This window comes from Dioscorea cayenensis, chromosome 4, assembly GCF_009730915.1.
Source record: "Dioscorea cayenensis subsp. rotundata cultivar TDr96_F1 chromosome 4, TDr96_F1_v2_PseudoChromosome.rev07_lg8_w22 25.fasta, whole genome shotgun sequence".
NCBI lineage: Eukaryota > Viridiplantae > Streptophyta > Magnoliopsida > Dioscoreales > Dioscoreaceae > Dioscorea > Dioscorea cayenensis.
Genome location: NC_052474.1, coordinates 21138925 through 21164992, shown reverse-complemented (window position 1 = coordinate 21164992; position 26068 = coordinate 21138925). Strand labels below are relative to the sequence as shown.

At 38.5% G+C, this 26068-nt stretch overlaps 2 protein-coding genes across 2 annotated transcripts; both read left to right on the top strand.

The window, feature by feature from the left end:
* The first annotated feature begins 10372 nt into the window (after positions 1-10372).
* LOC120257907 (60S ribosomal protein L7-2-like) lies at positions 10373-12956 on the top strand. Its single transcript, XM_039265206.1, is given in 6 exon segments — positions 10373-10599; positions 10759-10856; positions 10950-11087; positions 11180-11282; positions 12521-12581; positions 12584-12956. Coding segments are annotated over 6 exon segments (738 nt in total). The 5' UTR covers positions 10373-10413; the 3' UTR covers positions 12736-12956.
* Positions 12957-13657: 701 nt separating this feature from the next.
* On the top strand, positions 13658-25667 carry LOC120258478 (probable ion channel CASTOR). Its single transcript, XM_039265901.1, is given in 13 exon segments — positions 13658-13812; positions 13814-14183; positions 14798-14869; positions 15078-15680; positions 16369-16551; positions 16774-16833; positions 16915-17118; positions 17978-18226; positions 19230-19328; positions 20883-21077; positions 21165-21257; positions 21679-21945; positions 25004-25667. Coding segments are annotated over 13 exon segments (2709 nt in total). The 5' UTR covers positions 13658-13717; the 3' UTR covers positions 25223-25667.
* The last annotated feature ends 401 nt before the right edge of the window (positions 25668-26068 follow it).

Here is a 26068-nt window from a genome sequence, read left to right as displayed (position 1 = left end):
TCGAAGGAGAAGTCCCCGCGTGCAACTAGTTGGCATCACTGGGGTTTGCACTCTAAAGTATTGAGTATGGTTTTATGTTAACTGTTCTGTTATAAAGAAAGATTTTTCGGTTTTGTTTTGTGCTCCTGTTTTTGTTGGAAGATATTGAAGTCTGCAGGGGGATTTCTCGGCTGGGGTTTTGTTAGTCTGCAGGGAGATTTCTCGGCTGGGGTTTTGTTTTGTTTTGCATTTTCGTATGTATACACTATCGAAATAGTCGATTGTTATGATTTGTGCATTATTTATAATGTACTTTTCCCCGTTTCGTTTGGATATGGCTGTAGTTTTGCTGAAATGAGTTGACGTTTAAGAAATGAGATGTTACAGTTTAACATTTGTTGTCTCCCCTGTTTCATATTCTCGTCTCTTGCTTAACAACAAAATGGGTCTCTGTTTCATTTTATATCTCTGTTTAATAACCGAGAGCTTACCGCTTAAACCTTATATTTCCGCTAAGTTCTTGTCAATACCGCAGTTTGTGGATTACGGCGTCAACCTAGTTAACGGGCGCCATATTTCACAATCGGCCAGGGTCTTAAATAATTGAGCACACGACCCCATTAATCGAGATTATTCAAGGACACCGCTTGCGTCAATACCGAGTCAAGTCATATACCAAGAGAGGGCCCTTCTTTGATTTTCGCGAAAGGCAATGGCGAACGCACTAACAAATTCGTGATCGGGAAAGCTCGAAGCCTAATCTCAAGACGTGGCCCTCGTTCTTGGTCTCACACACGGCGACGATGGTCTTCGTAAGAAGAAAACCAAAATGGCTCAAGGCTTCTGTAGATCTATCAAAGACCTGATTAGAGACACAGAGACTCCATCAAGAGCACTCGTGCAACTTAGTTCTGACAGAGGGGAGAAGAAGAATTTGCTTCAACCCCGATGGGCGCATTCATGGGGATGTACTCTCTTCCAAATACATCATGCTTCGGTTCCGAACCTGATCGCCGGGTCGGCCGATGATCTATCAAATCACGGGCGACACGCACGGGCGCAGCGCGATTTATTGCCGCTTATGGAGGATATTCCATTGCCGCCCGCCCGAAAGCGCAAGATAGATGCGCCTGGAAGAAGACCAACATGTGGTAGTACATTATGGTTGCTCTGGCCGCTTTTAACGTCACTGGTTTCACGAAATGAATTCCAACGAAGAAAGTCCGCTTTCTAAGAAGACCTGCTGACGTCGTAATACGCGAAAGTACTTCCCACCGGAAGCAAAGACTTTGAGAAACGAGCTTGTCATCATCGATGGAAAAAGAGGTAATAAATCACGGACAATGTTCAATAAGTCTTTAATGTTTAAACATTTATTTAGCGCTTAACTTTAGTATTTACCGCTTAACCCTATTATTCATAACCGTTAAATATTTCGTTTCTCCGCTTAATTATATATTCTATAACGCTAAATATATAGTTTTTATAGTTTAAAATGAACGATCTCTCGCTGAAACTGTTTGGTTTACATATGTTAGTTTCCTCGAAATGGTTCCGGTCAACGTCAAGAAGAACTATTTGTCGGGCGCCAACCGCACGGACGACGCCATCGCTCCCGAACCACTTGCTCGGCTACAGATGAGAGGGTGCCTCTCATCGCGCGCGCTACCGGACGCCGCTCTCCTACTTCCGCACTCTGCACCACGCCAAGACGATTCTCGACGGAGAAGCCCTCCCCTACCCCAAGTAGACGAACAACCCCCGCTACACGACAACGATAGCCCCCACCACGGTAGTCCTAATCGGCAGGCGTACCCACCGGTGACATTAAAGTAAGATGTCACCAACTCTTACGCAGTACGCGACATTGACGGACCGAAGCCTCGTCGTCAGTCAGCGGAGGCGCCGGAAGGACGTTTTTCACAAATCGGGTCAGCGCCATCCTCGAAAAGAATCAAAGACCTCGACGAATCTAGGCGCCGGAATTTGACGACAAATCTATATCATCTAGAAGGTCATTCCATGCTGCCACATTCAAGAGACTCATGTAAAAGAGGAGAACACATCGGCTTCCGCTCCACCGCTGGTCGATCGTATTAAACAATAGCAATACCATCTACACGATGTCAAGCATCGAGTCCTGTCATTGCCGATTTATAGACGGCTACCACCAGGAGGACATCAGAGATGATGTGGTTGCCGCCACAAGCTGAGAAGCAATGTTGACTCCTTCTCGATGAAATTGCTTACCTTGAACCGGCCGGCCGAGATTGCGATCAGAGTGACACAACTCTCAAGGTCAAGAACAACGTTAAGGAAAAGGCTCTCCTGACCCATGTCGCTGGTTACGGGCCACGCCCAGAAGATCGCCGAATCCGCTGCCGCCGTCAGTCGACAAGACGCAGCCCAAGCAGACACAATCCCACCACCAACAAGAACCACGTAAGGAAGTGTCTGCTGGCTGAGTGCCGCCGCCGCTGCCCCTCAAGATCGAAGCCGCATACAATCCCACAACAAGAACAATGTGTTGACGCTGGTCAGCCGATGCTGCCGCTTATCGCCCTCGCATCAAGGAAGACGCTGATGAAGACCCCGACCGAAAGTAAATTCAGAGAGATGATCATGCCAATCAAAATTGGGACTGCATTTTACGAAAGCTTTTTATTCAAGAAGAAGAAACGGTCATTCTAGTCGTTTTAACAATAACATGTAGAAAGGTGGAGTCACGAGGATCTTCCTCAACCGCCGCATGGATTCGGTATGTAACGCTTTATGATATTGTTTTAAAGGGTTTCTTATAGTGTTTAACTATTACCTAATAGTGTTTAATACCATTATGTTATCATTAAGTTTCGCCTTCACCGCTTTAATTAAGTATATATAATATCATGTATAACTTGATTGATAATATCGTTTCTAAACATGTCCTGCAACATGGTCTCTAAATACCATCATCGCGTTTAATCTCGCATCTTGTCTGCAGGAAGAATGGCCACTCGGCCTCACGACCAGCACGGGTGCTATGCTACCTGCTTGCGACGACGATGATGCGATGATGTGATGCGCTGACGTGATAACATAGTCTGCCGAGCGACGAGCCGTATCACCTTGAGAAGAAGCGGCGCTTTCTAATCGTCGGACAACGCTTGGCGCTGCTTTATGTCGAGCTGGGAATGACGCCCGTATGCGCTGACACTATGGCTACGATCGGGGATGCTTGCATGGCTTGTGACCTCGCAGATGGAAGTTCGAAATTGTGCGTCCTCGCGAGTCATCACGGACGACCACTTCCACGTGGGTCGGTCTCCGCGATGATAAACAAGAATACGGGCGTTATTCTTCGTGTCCGAGAATTACGAGCGACAGGGCGCTGGACATGGTAGTTTCCTTTAATTATGTCCAGATTAATCTACATCACGGTATTTAAATCGTATGTTCTAATCTGGACTTGCGTATCTCTCGGCTGGCCGGAATCCTATTCGACCTTTGTGTCGATATGGAGTTAAGCGAGTCGGCGGCAATGTCCCGCTCGTGCGAAACCTACGAAGCCCCAGCGCAAAAACAAGGAAGCGTCGATTCAGCGTCTACGTCATCGCGGTTTATCGAAGCGATACGTAGGGGTGAGAGTTCACTGCACTCGTGAGACGCAGGCGTTCCTTACCTCGGATGCGGTATATTACGTACTTAGGAGGGAGGGCGGTCGACGTCCATGACAAAGTGTGTCGCCAGCGGGTTAAAGTCATTCTTTTGAATAATATGTCTAGTATATCGGTATCGATTTTGTTTTCAAATGTAATCTGGACAAATTCAATTCATTGTTTTCGTATTCGAAGAGCATGACTTATATATCTTAATGTAAATTTTGTTTGTTTTGAATTGTAAAGCAGGTTAAATTCCATTCAGTTTCATTTCATTGTTTAATTTACGTTGTGATTGTAGTACATTTCACTTTCGTTTGTTTAAATATAGTATATATCGTTTAAACATCGAGGTTTTTAAATATTTCAAATTACGATTGTACCCGTTTAAAATAACACTTTCTCTGTTTAAATGAATGCACTTATTGTTTAACTAAATACTGGAAAAGTTGCCCATCAATACACAATTCGATTCATTGTTTTTGTTTTGAAGAACATGACTTTGTATATCTCAATGTAAATTTTGTTTGTTTTCAATTTGCAGAAGCGAGGTTAAATTTCATTCGATTTCATTCGTTTCGTTTAATTTTACGTTGTAGTTGTGTATGCATTTCCGTTTCATTGTTTATATATACCATATATCGCTTTAAACATCGATTTGAAATATTTCAAATTACGATTGTATCCGTTTAAAATAACAATGTCTCCGTGTAAATACATTCAATTCGTTATAAATACACAATGTTTCCCATGCGTCATCAGTCGGTTTATTAACAATGCCTGAGTCGTGACGGTTTCATTACAAGATCGTCGATTGTCGCGGGATCACCCTGGCGTGGCTGCGCAATGTAACTTCATGCCGGACATCAAAGCGCTACGACTCGATCCTCTTTCGTCTAGGCGTGCCAGCGCCTCATAGTCCGAAAGTGTCATGAAAGCGAAGCTCACGATTTCATCGAAGGCATATGCATACGTCGGGTATGGGGAATATAGCTTCCTTGTATGCCGGTTTGTAATTGTTTCGACGGTGAAGTACCCGCTCATAAACTCGATGTACGTTGGTATGCATCTGCATTATTCTGCCACGCCAGCATGTTTGCGAGGATACCATAAACTTGCCACCGCCGATACGAACAAGTTCGATGGCGAGATCCCGCGAGTTCTTTGCATTTGGTCGATCGCTCGTAATGATCATCGACACAGACGACCAACACGAAGATTTCGGTACGTCCACAACAGATGATCTCTAACCCGAGATGTATGTCCGGCATAAGTAGGGTCTCCCATTCGTCGCTTGCTCACGGGTGCACATAACATGCGCATCGACTTGAACACGGCAAATAAGGTTAAACAAAGACGTTGATGGTTAAATAATTCGTCAACATGTTTAAACATTATTGTAATTAAATAAACGAAATGATTAATATTTTAAAAAGTCGAGAAAAGTGTAATTAAACAAAGATTGAGAATGTTTAAAGGGTAATACTAAATGTTAAAGGTGTAAATCAACATTCGCGAGACCTTATGGAGTCGCACCATTTTCGTCCATCGGAAATGACGAGCTTCCCTTGATCAAGCATTGAGCGACTCACGACGTTGGAATACATCTCACCCCAGCGATCACCTCCGAGCGAGATAATTCGACCAATGTGCCATATCCGATTTTATTAATCAACGATGATGAGCTTGGTGATATGGCCTAGCGGTTCATTCACGGTATCGTCGAAATCTTTAGCCGTGGATGCCACATAATGACGGAAGCATATAGACCGAGCCTCCTCCCTCAATGCCTTCCCAAGTCCGACATTGGCTTTCATAAAATTGGCCTCCAGATGTCGAGGCGATGCACGCATGTGGCGAAGCAGGAAGACTCTCGCATGATGCTCACGAGGCCCTTGGACTGTCCGCACGAAGGTAGTATCTCATGATAATCTCCACTCTCGTATAAGGCATCGCCCAACTTAGATATGAACCAAGTCCAATTGGCATCGGTCTCATCATCGACTATACCTGAAGGCGGCGTGGAAAAACCATTGTTACCATCTTTCCCTGTGACGCAAAAGAGTGTACCCGATATTTTTCGAGGAGGTGGGTACCATCGAGAAAGCATGACTGGGCCCTGCAAGCCCTCTTGAATCCCACAATACACGCTACTGAAGAGAAAGAATGCACGTTTAAAAGCGATCAGCGTCTCTCTCCACGATCGCAACGACTGCAGGATTGTCTCGACCACTTTTATCCACATACCAAAGCAAGCGATCATGACTGGAGATGTCGGCTGCCGTCGAGGACCACCCGGGCATGCTCTTTTTCCCAACCAAGCCTCGCTTGGCTATGGTATGTGGACACCATGTTCCCATAACATGTCCTTCGAATGTTGATGGCCTTGTCTGAGGGACGGTCTCGAGCTTACGAATCACTCGTCGCGCTAACCCATTTTTGGGCGCTTTTCGGATGTGGCCGAACCTATGCCACCACCGCAAGTGTGATGTGACGGGTTGATTGTCTTGATTACGAAAGTATTTTTGTTATACTCTTTTTGATGCATGAAGGCCTAGCGACAACCATCGTAGTCGCATTCCGCGATCGCTCGATGTTTTTCGTTCTTTATGAATTTGAAGTCGAAAAATTCCTTTTGATTGCATGATTTGAAAGTACATCCACTGAAATGTTCGACACAGTCAAAAGCGTTGACCAATATCCAGCGACAACACTTCGAGAATGATCGACGAGGAAGGAAGACATCCACGCCGTCGAGTCACCATAGGGATGAATGGGAGCACTCGCGAGTCATCGAATTCCGCCCTAACACGTCGATCGAATGAAAAGATCAATATGTTAAGCGGAGAATATAATGTTTAGCGATAATGACAATAGTTAAACGTTAAATTAAATACTTAAACAATTAACTAATAACGTAAAGGACTAGTACGATATGTTAACCCGATGGCGGACGTATTTAAACAATAATGACCCCGGACAAGCTGAAATAATTAAAAGAAAGGAACTTCTGATAGGTAAACCTCGTTTTCGATTAGGATTCGACGATGGCGCATTTTTACGTCTCGACGACAAGATCGACTACGACACATTTGAAGATGGAGTGGGCGTGACACATCCCAGATGGAAGTCAACATCGTTTTCTATTGGGCAAAGACCGTTTTATATCCATGCGGTGTGATGAACTTAACCACGACAAGAGAAACTTGAGGACCCCATCGCTCACATATCTCAGTAACACCAATTCCCAGAAGTGCGAGTCGTGAACATTAGCACTCTTCCTTCCCGTTGAATCTAGCAATACCACAAAAACTCTCCATAATATATCGATTAGAAAACCAAATCGTACAAGCCAAATGAAATGAAGAACAAAAGCGAAGCGCACGAAGAAGAAGTAGAAGATGTAAAGAACAAGCAGCGGTCGAGCTGCAGAACAAAAAGTGCCGGATTGTATCGATAGAGGTTAGACTAGGCGTGATGTGATTGGGCGGTATTTTTCCCTCCATCCCAAGGGCAAAGGGAAAATATATGTCATTGTCGCGAGGAAGACATGTTTGATCATCGTTCGAATGAAAGTTCTCGACTCGACATGAGTCTGCTAGTAAGCGTCGAGCTTTTTATGTTTAAAACGGATACATATAGTGTTTAAAAAGAGCGGTTAGCTGTTTAACTAAAGTACTATATCATGTAAATAATATGTTATTGTTTAAATTGAATACTTTCGTCGACATCGGCGTTGCTAGATGGGTACCTCTGGTCATTTGTTTAAACAGTATTTACGTATTTTCTTAAACACTGGTTGTCGTTGTTTAAAGAGTAACTTGAGTATTGTTTAACTTTTTCTATTGTTTACAATGACGTTTTTTGTTTCCCACATTGTTTTTACTAGGTCTCTGTTTAAATTTGAAGTTCGCGATCAAATCACGATTGTTTCGTTTTATTTATAAAAGATTTACAACATTTACAACATTTCAAAAGATTTACAACATTTACTGACATTTACAACGTCCGCTCGGACTTTGGACGCTCACGACTCGACCCTCGTATAGCGAAACAAGTGTGCATGCGTTCGAATGCTCACGGCGGTTGCATAACAAAGCGCATCGACTTGAACTCTGCAAAGCGTACTGACGATTAAAAAGGTTAAACAACACACGTTCATGAAAAGCGACTATTAATCGATGTGTCGTGGTAGGACTTAAGCGGCGATCCGATAGTTAAACACGAGCGTAACGATTTGTACCGTCGTCGTTTTCTTAAGCGTTAACGAGAAGTCTCGAGTGGTAAATGTCGACCCCAGTCTTAAAGGATGTTTCGTGATCTCCTCCTCTAGAGAATCCTCCATGATCACGCAATACGTGAAAACTTTCTTTTCATAGCCCAAGTCGAAATGCTCTCTTAATTGCTTTCCCGAAAGTCGTCCGGCTGGAGAATCCCTCGCGTTCGAGCGATTGTGAGAGGGACTTGACAGGCGAAAAAGATAGTTTAACTGAGTTCGAGTGATTACGGCTGAGTGATTCTCGAGATAAGGGAAAAAGGCTCACGAAACATCCTTTCGAGATAGAGTGGTTGTCCGTGGGAAGAGGAGGAAGAGGAGGAGGAGGAGGAGGAGGAGGATGATGAGGACGGCGAGCGAGTGGTTGTCCGTAGGGGAGGGTTCTTCCTGAGTTATTTATGGTGTGAAGTCCACAGCGGTGACTCTTCAGTGTCACGAGAAAAAAAGTTAAGCGCAGTGGCCGACGTTGGTGATGAGAGCGAGCGGGTGTTCGGGGAAATTTATGTTACAGTGCGTAAGAATTAATGCCGTCGTTAATTCTTCACTGCGGGATACTCATAACCTTGCCACTGCCACGTGCAGCGTGCCAGCGATTCGGATCAAGCGAAAAAGATCACCCGGTTTTACTGCGAGACTTTGAGAATTTACGTTTATGAATAGTTATACATGTAAAGATAATGTTAAAGCGGATATGACAATTATTAAACATATTAGTAAAATATTTAAGCGGATAATAGCAAATAGTTAAACATTATTTAAAATATCTGAATAGATAACCATAAGCGAGGAAAGAGACTTTTCTACAACGAAATGAACTGAGTACGTAATTCTTGCTTCTTCTAGTCAGTAATCTAACTTTACAACCATAAATGAGAAGGCGACAATGGCGCATGCTACGCCTACGACAGATAAAATCGACTACTGACTCATTTTGAAGATGAAGTGCACTTGACCAGTCAGGATGGAAATCAATTTCATTTTTACGTTAGAAAGCAGATTTATATATTTCGTGTATGATAATGAGGGAGAACAACAAGATGTAATGTAACTCTCCTTGGCATTGTCATCGAAAGCCCAAAAGCGGCCCTTGAGTTGAACATGATGTGATTTGGCTTTCCTTTCCCATCATTTTCGGAATAAAATGGGATTTCTGACATGGACCCATTTGAAGTGAGCGGTGGGGGTAAAGGAAGTTAAAGCACTAACGGAAGATTTCGTCCAGTGGTGTGTAAAAGTAGGAGGGGTTTTTGGGAAGTTTTGAAAATTACGAGGGTGACAGGTAATTTTCCTTGTTTTTAATAATATATAATATTATTTAATATAAATAATTTTTTAATATCGTATTAAAATATTATATCAAAATTATATATTCGGGGACGGGACAAGGCGTTCCCCCGCTCCGTCCCCGATGGGGTTTTACATCTTCATTCCGGCCCCAATCTTGTTTCATGAATTTTAAGCCAGCTTTGGCCCTATTAAAGTAGAGAATCGGATTCCCCATCGGGTCCAAGGCAAATTAACAACCCTAATCTTTGCAATGGAAATTTGGCGTGCATGTCACGTGACAGTTGGTTCAATTCTATTCATCGGCTCTTTTGCAACACCACCCAAAAATTTTCTAATTTGTAATAAATTGTTAGATCAAATCTAAAAATGCCAAATCCAATTCGTTAAGGCTTCACCCTTACTTATGGTGATTTTTTTTTTACAATAACACCCCCAAGAATTTTTTTTATTTGTAGTAGTATATGATCTAACTCGGTTCGGATCCATATTTCAAAATCCAACCCGTTAAGGTCTCACCATTTAATAGAGCTATCAATTTGGGCCTAGTTAGGTGGGCAGCTCACATTGTCAACTAAAATAAAATGGGTTGTGTTGGTTTTTTATAGACCCGTTTGGAGGGGGTTGAAACAATCAATTTGCATTGGTTGTGAGTTGGGATGGGTCAGGTGCGTGTTAGCCCATACCCTATCATTTATATAAATTTTTTTTATAAAGCTGACATGTTTAAAAAAATTAAATACATATATATAGAAGGGTTTAAAAAAGATATTGATTTTTTTAACGTATTGATTTTTTTTTTAAAACTTTTTCAAATTTAATGGGATCTATAATTTTGATAAACATGGTAATAGTAATGAATGTTTTTATTTTTTTTTGTTATTTTTTAGATTTTGTTAATTTTTTTTTTTGTATTATAGCTAGGTTATGTGAAATATATAAATATGTAAGAAGTAAGAACCATGAAATATAATATTTTTTTTAGTTTTTTTATATTTTTGGTGGCCGGTATGCCCAACACAACCCAAAATGGGTTTCGTGGGGTTAAACATTTTATCGGCTCGCCAAAATGACGGGCTGGACTGGCCCGGCCCGGACCGGCCCGCCATATGGTGGGCTTTTGGCGGAGCCCGGTCAGGCCCGATTTAACAGCTCTAGCCTTTAAACTAATCTATTCATAGAAACCCTGGTCTTTCCCCTCCGCCGCCTCCTCTCGCTCTTCTCCTCGGTGCTCCAATGGCGGAAGAAGACGCTAAAGCTCTGAACTTTGTCCACGAGACGGTGCTGAAGAAGAGGAAGAATAATGAAGATTGGGCTATAAAGAGAAGGGGGCAGCTTGCGGCCAAGAAGCAGAGGAATCAAGAAAGTTTGAAGCTTGCCATCAAACGCCCGGAACAATTCGTCAAAGAGTATCGAGACAAAGTAATCACCCTCGATCTTGTGATTTTTGTTTCTTTTTTTCCTTGTATGTATTTGTTAATAGATGTTAGAATTGAGCAGAAATTCACTTTTGCTTCTGAAAATTGTGGATTTTTAGTTTTTAGATTGTTTATCTGTAACTTAATTCTCACTCTTGAGCAGGAATTGGACATTGTTAGGATGAAGCACAGGCTGAAGAAGAGAAAAGCAAAGCCAGAGAAATTTGATTCCAAGCTTCTTTTTGTTATTCGAATTCATGGGTAAGCAATTGACTTTGTTATCCACTTGCATTATTTATTTCTTTGATCTTGGATTAGATTTGAAGAAATTAGTGATGTTTTTGTCTGATTTAGATCACAAGGCATGCATCCTGAGACTAGGAGAGTACTAAATAGGCTGAGATTGAGGCATATTTTTGAAGGTGTGTTCGTTAAAGTTAATCAAGTAACTTCGAAGTTGTTGATGGCTGCAGAGCCTTTCATCACTTACGGGTAATGGAAGTTGTATTTGTGTATTAAATTTGAGATTTTGGTAGCTAATTGTCCTCTTTTTCATTCATTTATTGAGATTTGATTATTTGCAGCTATCCTAATTTAATGAGTGTGAAGGATCTAGTTTATAAGAAGGGGTGTGGAAGAATTGGAAGGCAGAGGTTTCCTCTCACTGATAACAATTTAATTGAACAGGTACAGTTTCTTCAGTAAGATTAGGGTTTGTAGATTGAAGAATCTTCAGCAATGCAAAGAGCAATTAATTTTATTTGTTTTGTCATATTGAAGCAATGCAAACACTTAAAAACAAGTTTCTTTATTATGTATGTCACATACTTAAATCTCATTTATCCATATCATGGCTACGACTGGTCCTACAATGGGTTTTCTCATTGATTACTTCGATTCTTTCGTGTTATTTGCATATGTTGTAGTTTGCTTTGTTGTCTTTTTCGATCAAATCTCAATTATCTGGTTTCTCGAGCTCTTGGCTTAAATAGATAGGAAGTAAAACACGTAAAATGGGGTGGGAGGGATGTATTACAGTGAGGAACCTGTTCATTAGATTTATGTGCCTTTTAAGTGTTGCAGGCAAAGGTTAGATCCTGAAAGAGGTGTTGTATTAGGGCAGGGACAGTAAGGTTAGGATCTATTGCAATAAACAACCATGGCTTTTATGTCAAAGCGAAAGCATAGGCACCCAATTACATGCCTTGTGAGAGCAACATATGAAGCCTTTCCAAATAGAATGGGTCGTCACCTTTTATCAGTTATCAGGATCTACATCTACATTTATGATGTTTTTAAATGGCCAAGCCAAAACTGAGATCCTGAAAGATATATTGATTTAGGGCAAGGGTAGTAAGGTGAGGATCCACTGCAATTAACAACCAGAACTTTTGCTCCAAGTCAAAGCATAGGCACCTAGGTAGACACCTTATGAAAGCAACATATGAAGCCTTTCCAAATTGAATTTGTCACCACCTATTAGCAATCAGGATCTATATCTGTAACTTTGATGCTTTTAAATGTCCAAACTGAAGACATGTTGAATTAGGGCAAGGATAATAAGGTGAGGACCTATTGCAATAAATAACTGAGGCTTTTATTTCCAAGCCAAAGCATAGTTTCCGAATAGAATGTGGTATCCTCATTTATCTGGAATCAGGATCTACATCTGTATCATTGTTGTTTTACCCTTTTTTTTTCTCAGATCATCCTGAAATTCTCAAGCTATGTTCTCCGCTTGAATATAAACAACCTAGTGAGCTACATTATCATTGTTGCTTATCTATGATCTGGTTTGCATATTGAATAGCTTGATTTATCCATTCAAATTCATTATATTTATCAAGCACATGCTTCTCATTTATTCAAAGAAGTGTCTTACTTTCGAGTAATGTGTGACAAAATTTTCTTTTGGTGGGATACAGTCTCTAGGGCAACACAATATAATTTGTCTCGAAGATATTGTTCATGAGATTGCTACCGTTGGGACCACGCTTTCAAGGATGTGACCAATTTCTTATGGCCTCTCAAGCTTAAGAAACCCGAAAATATGCCGTTGAGGAAAAAGTCATACAAGGATGGTGGTGATACGGGTAACCGGGGGAGTGACATCAACGAATTCATTAGTAAATTGAACTAAGGAGAAATGTGGTTCCACTTTGTTTTACGTTCCGGGCAATTTCGACTCTCTGACTCAGCCTGCTCTTGGAATAGAATTGTTCTGTTTGAACTATATTATCTTGTATGCAATTCCTTTTAACTAGTCTTGTATGGAGCTCTATTGTTTTTTTTTTTGCTCTTATGTATTCACTATTCAGGCAAATGGTGCAAGTTTTGTAGTGCATTATTAAACAAGCAATATATATATATGCATGCAACTCTAAACTTCAAAATTTATATGGTTCAAATTGCGGCTTATCTCGAAATTTAAATGAACTTAATGTTTCTATATTTGATTTAGTATGCGCATTTGGTTCAATTATTATTAAATAACAGTAATGAACAATGATACAATAATAAAAACTGTTTGGTATTGGATTTTCTGTATAAAATATTTGTTTCTGAAGAGATTTGAAATTAAAATTTAGAAAGTCTTGATTTATTTTAAATACGGATATTTTATTGTCTATTTGTAAAAAAAAAAAGTTATAATTTTTGTATAGTTTTATTAATTAAAATTATATTTCAGACCATGACAGCAATGGAAGAAAATAATGACAAAATTCACAATATATCAAGATTTAAGGTAAAAAAATTAAAAAATATATATTCTCTTATAAAATATGCTTCATAAAAAAAATGAATATTTTACTCAACAAAAGCACTCTCTATATAAAAAAATAGCTCACATTAAATAAAACATACAAAATAAACACATAATTAACGGAAAAAAATTAATTTTAAAAACAGCCGTTTACTCTTCAATAATTTCAAAAAAATCCTTTATTTAAAAATAACCTTAATTAACATTAAGATTCATTAAAAAAATTGCCGTTTACTCGTTAATCATTGCATTAAAACCCTAATTAAACCATTAGTGCTATTAATAAAAACCTAGCTACGACCTAATTAAAAACCCCTACTTCCAAAAACACCCCTCCAAGATCAATCTAATCACCAAAATGTCCTCCTTGGACTCCTCCGAGGCTTCACCGCCGCCCGTTCACCGGGACTGGTTCTTCCCCTCCGCCGCCCCCTTCCTCCCCGCCACCACACCGGCGCGATCTAGACCCCTCATCAACCCTAGAAAACCCTCCTCCGCCTTCCCTTCCACCTCTGGCCGAGCTGCCTCAGCCTCCAAAGTCCTTCTTCCGCGATGCCAGGCCCCAGCGCTCGAGTTTCAGCTCCTCATCCGCCACTTCCTCCCCGCCCACCTCTGCAGCGCCGCCCATCCGGCGGAGGGATCCGAGGTATGCGGCTGTGAAAAGGAAGGTTTGTTTCGATACGCCATCGACGTTGGCGGACAAGGGGAAGCCTGATGGAGTGGAGAGCTGCCGGGAAGATAGGGCAACTGGGGCTAGAGGTGGTGGGGTTTTGGGTGGTGGTAGTAGGGCTAGGATCGGACGGCCTGCGGCTGCTTTGTCTGCGGTTTGTGCGATTTTCTTGGATTATTTTGTTCCTTTTTTATGTCACATCTACGTTTTCTTGAATTTATGTTTGTTTATTGAGTTCTGAATCTTCTGATTGGGTTTATGGTTTGCGTTTGATTGGTTTTCTTCTCTGTTTCCTATGGTTCTTATCTGGGAGGTCTTGAGTCAATGTTTTTAGGTGAGTGAGATTTATACTCTTTCTAATCTTCTATATTGTTTCTGTGACTTTTGTGAAGCTTATACACAAGGATCATAGTCTCATGTTCTGTATTTCTCTTTTTAGTAAGATACTGATCTTTTATTTTTCTCATGTATCTTCTGATTTATTTGTTGTTGAATCTCAATTTGATGTCTTTTGATTTGGTAGTTAGTGAAATCTTACTTCATGCTGATAGGCATTTGTTGATTCTATGATATCATATGCTTTCTGGCATTGTGTTTGTTCATTATTGTGTTTTTTTTTTTATCACTTGGACTATGTGATTGTTCGTGCTGTTACCAGTATCACATTGTTTCTAGTTTGAAAATTCATTTGTTAATGTTTGAAATTAATAATTTTGTCATATGAAGGTGGTCTTATTTTGGTCTATATTTGTCTGGTGTTTCTTGCAGTTTATCATCGCATGCTTCAGTTCTCTGCTTCACAAAAATTTCTCACTGCAGGGGCAAGTTGGGAATCTACAGGTGAAGTCTTATAGGTTACCATCTATTTGCACTTCTTTATAAATTGACTCTTTACATTCTAACTTTGCCGTCCTTTTAAGGCTGTAACTTTTCATGAGTGGTAATCTCTATTTTATATAATAACGGGATCTGAGGGACATGCCAAATTCTAGGTTGGTGTCTCCCTTTTTGATATACTTATCAGTTTGGCTCTCTTATTTTCTTACAGGACCAGATGTTGATGCTGAATAGAAGATTACAAGCTTGTGCTTTCTATGATCACTTGGATGTTGCCAGCGTTACACCACAAGTTGATGAACATACGTCAAATAAACATTTAAAAAATTCTGCTCTGTTCTTTTCAGTCACTATGTTGTCCATCCCTCTTATTATTCTCAAGTATATTGATCGGATTTCACGGTTGAGGTCATCGGATACTGAAGGAGTTTCTCTTAACAAGCAGTTAGCCTATCAAGTTGATTTATTCCTATCAGTTCATCCATATGCTAAACCATCGGCTTTACTACTTGCTACCTTGATGCTGATATGCCTTGGCGGTTTGGCTCTTTATGGTGTCACAGATGATGTTTTAGCAGATTGTTTGTGGTTATCATGGACCTTTGTAGCTGATTCTGGGAACCATGCCAATTCTGTTGGTATTGGTCCCAAATTAGTTTCTGTGTCTATCAGTTTTGGTGGAATGCTCATATTTGCCATGATGCTTGGGCTTGTGTCTGATGCAATCTCTGAGAAGTTTGATTCACTGAGGAAGGGAAGGAGTGAAGTGATTGAAAAAAATCACACACTGATACTTGGTTGGAGTGACAAGCTGGTACTAGATCCAATGCTTTTGTACATTGCTTTTCATTTCTTATCTAGCATTTCAAAAGTAAATGATATAATACACTTGGAGACTCAGTGGTTTTGTCTTGAGCAAATGATATAGATGTTTGCCGTGCAGAGACTGTGAGCTATTGGTTTCTAGTTAGCAATTACTAGATAGATGATGCAATATTTCTTTTAATCTAAGGTGTGCTTTGTCAAAAATGTGTGTCAAAATATATGTTGCAACTTCTTGTTACTGGAGGTACCATGTCAACAATTCATTCATTTAATATAAAAGGGTTGTTAAAGTAAAACCTTGAGGTACCATGTTAGCAAGCTATTGGTTTCTCAGTAGCATTTTTTTTTTCCTTCTATGCCTTTCTGATATCAATAGTTCAACTCATTGCGGAAGGGCTGTTGTGGGCTAACTAGTCTTAGTTATTCAATGAAGAGAAATTTTGTCAGATTTTTGCCAAAAGATAAAAACATTGTTTTCAACTGTGCTTATATTTCATATCATAAATTCCTTTCAGGATTTATACAGGAGGCTGGCAATTTCTAGGAGCATTCCATTGGTTACTTAGATTGTTCCTAGTCATGGATTGAAATCATGAATGAACAGTATCATTTTTACATATGCAAATCTGCTTGCTGGTTTTTCCCTTTCTTACCATCTAATGTTTGGGTGGGAACAGGGATCTTTACTGAATCAGTTGGCAATTGCTAATGAGAGTTTAGGTGGTGGAACTGTAGTTGTGATGGCAGAGCGAGACAAGGAGGAAATGGAACTTGACATAGCTAAAATGGAGTTTGACTTTAAGGGAACGTCGGTCATATGCAGAAGTGGAAGCCCTCTAATTCTTGCTGATCTTAAGAAGGTCATCTTTTTTTTTTCCCTGTGCATTGCCATGTTAAATTCGAATTATTTTCCAGAAATGGTGTGATTTCTGCTTGTATTTCCCACTTGGTTATTGCCAGATAATGGATAGTGGTGTTTGGTCATCTCTTTAATATATAGCCTATTCAATGATTGCAGTTTGTAGTCATCTTTTAGATAGCTAACCTTTTTTTTTTGTCCTAAACCATCTGGCATTTGGCAGGTATCTGTTTCTAAAGCTCGTGCAGTGGTTGTTCTGGCTGAAGATGGTAATGCTGATCAGGTCATATTCTAGCAGAAACTTTGGATGGTTCTTATAGTTTGTAATGTTTACTTATCACTTGTTTAATTGGATATATCTCAGAGTGATGCACGAGCATTGAGAACTGTTTTGAGTTTAACTGGAGTTAAAGAAGGGTTAAGAGGACACATAGTGGTGGAACTGGGTGATCTTGATAATGAGGTTCTAGTAAAACTTGTAGGAGGGGATCTTGTTGAGACTGTTGTTGCCCATGATGTGATTGGACGCTTGATGATTCAGTGTGCTCGTCAACCAGGTCTTGCTCAGGTCAAGTTCAACCTTCTTGTTCTTTGATACCGTTTGATCTGTACTGTTATGTGCTTCTGGCCAGTAATATCTACAGGCTCATTTTTATAGACATTGTGCGTACCACAAAATATGCATCTGCCACGCATATCATCCTATTCCACTCCTGATAGGTGCAAATATTGGAAAGGCTACCTGTTATTGTTGTTTGCTTCAAATGAATCATGGGTGTTTATTTACACATGAATGTCGTCTGTAATTTTATGTGCTTCCGGCCAATAAGATCTACAGGCTCATTTTTATAGATAAAACTCTTGTGTTAAATATATTCTGCATGTGTGAGGGAGATCATCTTATTCCATTCCTGATAGGTGAGAATATAGGAAAGAATGCCTATTATTATTGTTTGCTTGAAATGAATTTTGGGTGTTTGCTTATACAAGATCGTCTTCGTGTTAACAGAACATGATATCTACAGTTCAATTCACTAAATTGCAGCAGCCAAGTTTCGTTGACTATCAATGGACAGATAAAACCAAAATTGAATTCTCTATGAAAATAGCTACTTGGCTTTTGGTTTCTTCATCAGTTATATGGTTATGCTTAGATATATCGTGGTGTGCATACGTTTGGTTGATACTTCATTTTATCTTTGGTCTCCATATATATGCTACAGATCGTTTCCTATCTGACTGAACTCTACTGTCAGTTTGGTTCACTTCTCTTCTGCCCTTCGTTCCTGATAAATTTCAGTATGTAAAAATGATTATTTTGTTGTAGGTAGTGTTGTCAACAATTTGAAGAATAATGCATGAACAAATGCTCCATTTATCTGTTCATCTCTGTTTCTTAACCACAATTATTTGTTGGGTTTTGGCAGATTTGGGAAGATATTCTGGGGTTTGAAAACTGTGAGTTTTACATTAAAAGGTGGCCTCAATTAGATGGGATGCCATTTGAAGATGTGCTAATTAGCTTTCCTGATGCCGTTCCATGTGGAGTGAAGGTAGCATCTTCTGGAGGAAAGATCATTTTGAATCCTGATGATTCCTATGTTCTTCAAGAGGGGGATGAATTACTTGTGATTGCAGAAGATGATGATACCTATTCTCCGTCCATATTGCCTGTGGTGATTTCTTCTTCTTTGGATGGCCTGATTATGCTCATATGGTTATACATTTCTGAACTGATGATATATTTAGAATTTCTTCTCCTGATCTCTCCATAATATCTGTCTTTTTTTTTAAATGAATTATATAGAAATCCTAACACCAGTGCACATTGACCATTACTTAATTCATGCAACAATTAATTGAATTGGATCTTTTTTGTCATGTATGGTTGAATTTTCATAATATATATATTTAGCAAAGTCTCGTTCCATAGCTGAATTTCGGCCTTCATTTTTCATTTTTTTTTAAATGTTTTTTGTGACTCTTAATTAACATGTCAACTTTCTAGTTTTTATGCTCTGAGGTATTCGCTCTTATTTTATATGTCTGCCTAGTTAACCATAGGGAGAAAAGAAATAGCTTCTGCCTCTAACACAACATTAATATTCCAACCTTTTTCTTGACATTTATTTTTCTATATGTTGCTCTCAAGCATGTAATTGCTGCAATGCAAGTGTTTAAAAGCTGGTGCTTGATATTAGTATTGTTCAGTGAAGGATGTTAATCAGTGAATGTCTTGACCTCCTGTTATCTTGTGTATAACTAGTGTCTTAGGGCATGTTGTGTGTAATGAGTATCAGAAGCCAAAACAGGGGAGCTTTGTCTTGAATTTGATGACTTTTTTGTCTGAGTGCAGAGTTTTGGTTTGCGCAGATGTTATTTAATTTTAGAGTACGGTACGGATTGAGTCTCATCTGTGTGGTGCAAATTAATAGGAACAAGGGGTTTCTAGTTTATACAACAAGGTTACAGATTGGCAACAAAAAAAAAAGACAAAAAAGGTTCATGGATCAATGCTCTACTAAGATAAAAGGATTGAGATAGAGATTGTTACTTGGTCTGTCCAGCGAAACCCTTTTCTAGTTTGCATTATTTAGGCTTGATCCCCCCCGAAAATTGCTAATATGCAGTATAGTACAATAGCCAACTTACACAAGTACAATTAATTTTATCATTCAGGTCCATGAAGCAGTATACATAGACATTGTCCGGCCTGCAAGAAAGCCACAGAAGATTCTACTTTGTGGATGGAGGCGGGATATTGATGATATGATTGTGGTGAGTTATTCCTTTTGAAGCCCCTAATACCTTCTCTTTTGTATTAATTCTGCAGGTTCAAGGAGGGTACCTACCAAAGGATTTTATTGATCCCAAATCTCCTGAAAGGATACTTTTTTGTGGTTGGAGGCGTGATATGGAAGATATGATTATGGTAAACTCCACAAGGATCCACAATGAGATTGCACGTAATACTTTTCTGAGTGTTCTGATCGTAATGCTTTTCTGAGTGTTTTGATCATAGATGATTCAGTAATAAATTATACAGGGTTTATCATCTTTGAAGTAGGGAGGAAAATTTATGTATTAAGGCAGATAGTCTTTTTTTTTTGTGTGGAAGTGAAATACATGAGCAGGCTGTACAGTGCTGGAATCTTTCCTTACAGTCCGTTAGATGAAACAAAGCTGTTATGGAATGGATGCAACTTACTAACTTGCGTGTATATGTATCCTTTTCCTCATCAAATCATGCACTAGATCCGCTTGCATTAAGCTATTATAAAACTTGAACTATTTCTCTGTTTATTGCCTACTTGTCCCAACTCTGGATGCTGTTCCATTTTTCTGACCTAGCCTTCATCCTGTCCTCTATGAATGGATGATTTGTCTTTGTTGCAGTCATAAGGCATTTTATTGCTGTTCTCAACATGTGTTAAAATGACTATTCAGACCTTAATTTTAATTTTAGAACATTATCTTTTCTCTAGGGAAATACCAACATTTGCGAATATGACCAGATTCATAGTTTATATCTCAAATTTTAGAGAAAATTCATTATGTGCTTCAATTTTTATAACGATGCATCTTCTTTTCCTATCAATAATCGAGTAAATTTGAGCTATTGTTACTTGAAAATTGTAATTTGCTGCCTTCGGTCACTCTTTTTTTTATTTTTTTTGGTGTATACAGGACCTCAGGTTTTTGGTCCAGTTTCTAATGGATCCAGTTTGTTTCTTATGATCTTTTTTCTGTTGTCTGACATTTGTGTTCCATCAACCATCAGATTACAATGATGAATTCATATGCACATGTTAATGACTGTACTTGACGCTAACAGCTAACCTTTCTTACCTTAGATCTTAGATTAGAGGAGCCTTGATTCAGTCCCCATGTGTACAATGGTGCTGGACAAGACTGATAAGAAGACCTCTGCTGGTATTCATGTTTTGCTACAGTTTGTGGTGTCTTGGATGGTTGGATGGGAAAGATCCATCACCATTTTTACATGGCATGCATCAGTGTTTGAATCATTCTTGTGTATCAGAATTTTAACCTCAAGCTGTTATTATTTGGTTGTTATTAATTTTCTGTGTAAGGTTTTATGTCTTTCACTCTTTTGTCTTGCTTGTGATAGATTGGGAGTGGGTTAATGATGCTCATTTGTCAAGTTGTTTCAATGCATTTTTGGCTAGCAAGCCAGTTGTTGGCAATGGAATTTGGACATAGAACTTAATATAATAATACACCATAAATTCTCTTCTTTCATTCTGCTATTCCTCATTGATTAAGCACATGATTTCCGGTTTTCATTCTTGTGAACAATGTTTCTTTCAGGTGCTGGATGCTTTTCTAGCACCTGGATCTGAACTGTGGATGTTCAATGAGGTGCCAGAGAATGAAAGGGATAAGAAACTTATTGATGGGGGTTTGGATCTCGGTCGATTGGAGAATATATCTCTGGTCAATCGTGAAGGAAATGCCGTCATTCGGCGGCACTTGGAAAGCCTTCCCTTGCAATTATTTGATTCTGTAAGTAATTCTCATGTACTTTTATGAATATGATTTTTGATGGTATGCAATTTTCCTACCTACAATTGTGCATATTCTCTTGTTCAGATTTTGATTTTGGCTGATGAATCTTTGGAAGATTCTGCAATTCAAGCTGATTCTAGGTCTCTTGCAACCTTACTTCTTATTAGAGATATTCAGGTATGTTCTCTTACATTTCTCATATGGTTTTCAGTGGGACATAATGAATATACGCCAATGTCTTTGATAATTTTAACTGACCAAAGAGCACTCATGCCAAATTCTTGCTAGTCTTGGAAACTTCTAGATTAGAAGAAGAGATAAAGGGAAGCACCACAATTAACTCTTATCTTCCAGGAAATTGCATCTACCAATGTGTTGTTTGTGTATGCATGCATGTTTTGATATTGATATGATGCTCAGATGGAACTACCTATTCAGAGCTGCTGAATGCCTTTCTAGCTTAGACTGCTTGTTCAACAGTTAGTGTCTACTTATGTGAACATCCTTATAGTGAATTGTAAACAACTGGTGTTCCCAACTTATTTGTCTTTTGATCTTCAAGGTAGTTTATAGTAAACTAACCATCAATGCATTGCAGGCCAAGAGACTTCCGTATAGAGAGGCGATGGTTTCACATGTTCCTCGAGGAAGCTTTTCTCAGGGTTCCTGGATCGGAGAGATGCAGCAGGCATCAGACAAATCTGTGATAATTAGTGAAATCCTGGACCCTAGGACCAAGAACTTGTTATCCATGTCAAAAATAAGTGATTATGTCCTATCGAACGAACTTGTCAGCATGGCACTTGCAATGGTTGCAGAGGACAGGCAAATAAATGATGTTTTGGAAGAGCTCTTTGCTGAAGAGGTACAATTTTTCCTTCCCAGATCTTTTTGTTTCTTGCAAGAGTATATTTATTTTGGTTATCTCTATTTGTTTGTTAGTACATAATTCAAGCAATATACAAATGATAACTCTTTACAAGAAGATAAATAGGTTCAATCCTGTCTTGTACAATTGGACAATGCCTTTGGCCCAATAACTCAGATAGGGTTCTTTCCTTGATTTAGTTTGTCTTTATATTCTATTATCTGTTGAACATAGTTTAAAGGTCTATAAGAGGACTTGTTACCAAACTCAACAATAGGAGACCATGAAAAAACTAAGTATGACAACAAATAATAATGCAATGTTTCCTAAATAGAGGAAAGGAATAATCATATGTTGGTTGATTTCCTAATTAGAGGAAGAAAAATAAATAAATCATATGTTAGTCGGTGTTCTAATTGGGGGAAGAAATAAAGGAGAATTGCATTAGGTTGTATGCAACATTTCAGTTTACTTAAGAGTGATCACAAGTAAGGCTGTGGGTATAAAAGTAGAAGGCCCCCTGGTCATTCACTCTTTTTATCAATTTCATAACTAATCATAATTATTATAGTTTCATATTCCTTAGCAGTAATACAATTATATCAGTCCTGTCTTATAGTATAAGCTTTTCTTGAGTTTATTCCTTGGGTTGAAGGAGACGCTTGAAGTGACTTTGACGGTGGAGTAATGATTCCATTCAAACCACCATGCAAGCAACCATATATTGTCAATCACGCAGCATAAAAATTGTATTTTTTTAAAAAATAGAGTACAAAAATTATTCTTTTAGAAAATATTTTAAAAAATCAATAGTTTGGCCCTTAGTTTTTTACAAATTAATTTATAAAAAATTATATTTTTAGAAAAATATTTATAAAAATCTATAGTTTGGCCACCTAGAATTTTGACAAATCAGTATATAATATAAAAATAGTGTAAAAAATTATATTTTTAGAAAAATATTTGTAAAATCTATTGTTGGACCTCCCTAGAAAAAATTCCTTTCTGTATGGGTACCTTTTAGAAAAAAATCCTAGTTCCATCATTAGAGGTGATGCACTATTTCTTCGCCTTTGTCAAAGGTATGAGGATCTTATTAAAAAGGTGTTAGTTTGGTTCGGTTGTTGGAAATTTTGTATTCGTTGTATTCGGAGGTACAAGCACTCTTGGTGGATGTGAACCTTTTAAGGATGTGGGATTTCTCAACTTAGAAGTAATCCAAAGCATTACCTGAGTAATTGTTCTAGGTTTGTCATCTTTTGATAGCACTCAGAGTGCCAAAAATTTGGAGAATTTTCTTTGGGATATGAATAAGTATTGCAAAGCAACAAAGGTCCCGTAAGTTGAGCAAGTTCTATTAGTGGCCATGTACTTGATTGAAATTGGTAAACTTTGATGGAGGATTAGCCAAGATGGCGATACTCGTGTTGGCCGGACTATATTTAATTCGTGGGTGAAGTTGAAGGAATTCCTTCCGTACAACTTGTCATGGGTTGCACAAGTGTCCTCGAAGAAGTTGAGGCACATTGGCACTGCCCAAGACCATGTGAACAGGAGGATTTTGCTTCAAATATAAAGAGAAGTTTACACCAGGACATAAATGTAAAATTGCTTTTTCTTATAGCATAAGACTTGGAAGACCAAGAAGAAAAGCTAGGTCATGAAGAAGGATGTGAGGAAAAAAAACTTAACCCCACCATTGGCATTCATTTGGTAGAGGCCGACAGTAGATTATGAAGTTTCTCTGCCATATTAACCAAAAAGAGTTAATCCTTTTAATTAATAATGAATCAACCCATTCTTTTATAAGCATTCACATTGGCTAAAAGGCAATGTGAACTATATCCACATATACATCTAGAAAATTAAGCCTTTTAAATGTATGGCTAGTTAACAAAGGCAAGTTTACTTATGTAAACTATATCCACATGTCCATATATAAGTGTAAGGAGTTCACTTGCATATTAATTTATATTCACTACCCTTATTAGTATTGGATGCAATGTTGGGAAGTTAATGGTTCAGAATAATTGGGGAAGAAAGGATTGATTACTCTTCAATGCAAATGATTTTTCAAAATGAGGTAAAAGATTGTATATGACATGCACTTGAAAATATTTTGTAATAAAACAGGCAGAATTGTGTAATCTTGAGAAAAATTGTAAGAAAGAAGTCCAATGCTTAGCCCATCACCATTGCATCACAGCCACGCGGTTAGGAGGACCAATTAATTAAGGAAGGTGTAGGAGTTGATTTGCAATCTTTACCATTTTGACCTACATAAGGCTTGCAGTTTCATATTTCCTAGTAGCAATAAAATAAAATTGATCTTGTTTTGTGGTATAAGTTTTCCTTGAGTTTATACCTTTGGTTGATCTTGACAAGGAGTTTATACCTTTGGTTGGTCAAGAGCAATTAGATTGGACTCGATTTTTAATCCATGTGAACTGACTCTTAAAGTATAATTCATGAACAGTTTTTTCCCATCTCCCATGGTTGCAAATATTGTTGACCACTTGACCTATTGTCTGGAGGTTAGGCATTTCTCTAAAGTTACCACCATAATATATTGCAGCTTGTTCAAAACTTCAAGTGTTCGGCCTACAAAGAAGTAAATCACCTTTTGAGTTTGAACATCACAAAATCTGGCTTGCTCATGATTGAGTTGGATCCTTAAGTTTAAATTTTCGGTTGAACTTTTTATTGTTGGTTAACATTACATGATTCATTAACTGGTCTTTTTGCAATGGATCTGGTTAACAGTCAGCCTTGAACTTAAGCCATTTTTAATCCTTCTGTGGATCCTTTTCTGGTCTTCTAGGCTTCTAGCCTTCATCCGGAGGGCTTCGTGGCCCTGTGCTATCTATTCTTAGGGTTTACAATGGAAGAGGCTTCATTTCTGTTGACTGTATACACATGTAGCTTAATTTATAACATAACATAGCATGGCGACTAACAATCTGATGATGAAGTTATTTCTATCTGAAGTTGTAAATTTTTTATGGTTAACTGACTGTAAGGTCTAAAATCTTCAATTGACTTGCCTTTGGAACAGGGTAATGAGATTCAAATACGACCGGCTGATCTTTATCTTTGTGAAGACGAAGAGATGAATTTCTATGAGATAATTCTACGTGCCAGACAAAGAAAAGAGATTGTTATTGGTTACCGTTTAGAAAATGCAGAACGAGCCGTCATTAATCCACCGGCCAAAGATGTACGACGCAAGTGGTCATCCAAAGATGTGTTTGTGGTAATTGCCGAGAAGGAATAAACCTTTATTACTGGATTCCCAATAGCATGAGTTGATCTAGACTTCAACAATTCCTCAACTGTTATGTTCACCAGAATTCAAAGTCAGTAAAGATTTCACAACCAGTCTGGCCGAGACAGCTTTGAAAAACTTTCAATGCTTCAGCTCAAATTGGAAATGATGGTTTATTTCTTTGGGACAGTTGTTATCTGTCACAAGACCTGTATATATTGTTTATCCCTTTTTTTTTTTTTACTGCAGTTGAGAGAAAGAAGTGAAATGTATATTATAGAAACAAGCTTCAGGTTAACATGTAAATCTAAAGTGATCTCTGCTTTAGATGACTTGTAGGGTAATGTTGCATGTCTCTGTAAGTTATCATGTTGTAACAATATTTAATTTTACAGGCTAATAATGGTGTTAGCCTTTTAAAGATTATGTATTGGATTAGTAATTGGTGAAATGGTAATAGATTTTGGTTGCTTGAATGATCTAGTTTTCACTGACATCAACAAAAAAAATTATTGAGATTATGGATTCTCAAATATTAAAACTATGTTTTTAATGCCTTTGTTTTTCATATAAGCCAACTTAAACACATTTAAATAGTCCCAAAAATATTACTTATATAAAATAAATATTCCATATTAACATAAATAAATAAATAACCAACCCAAACATACCCTAAAAATGCTTATCTAGAAGCTGTCTGCTTCTAAGAGAACTGTTTTGTTTCTAATTTTTTTAAGAACCAATTCAATTATCCAAAAAAATCAACTCCAAACTGAAACTCAGAACCTCCCATTTTTTTCTTTTTCTTTTTAAGGCAGATTAACATCCTCAAAATCCCCCTTCCCCACAAAAGAA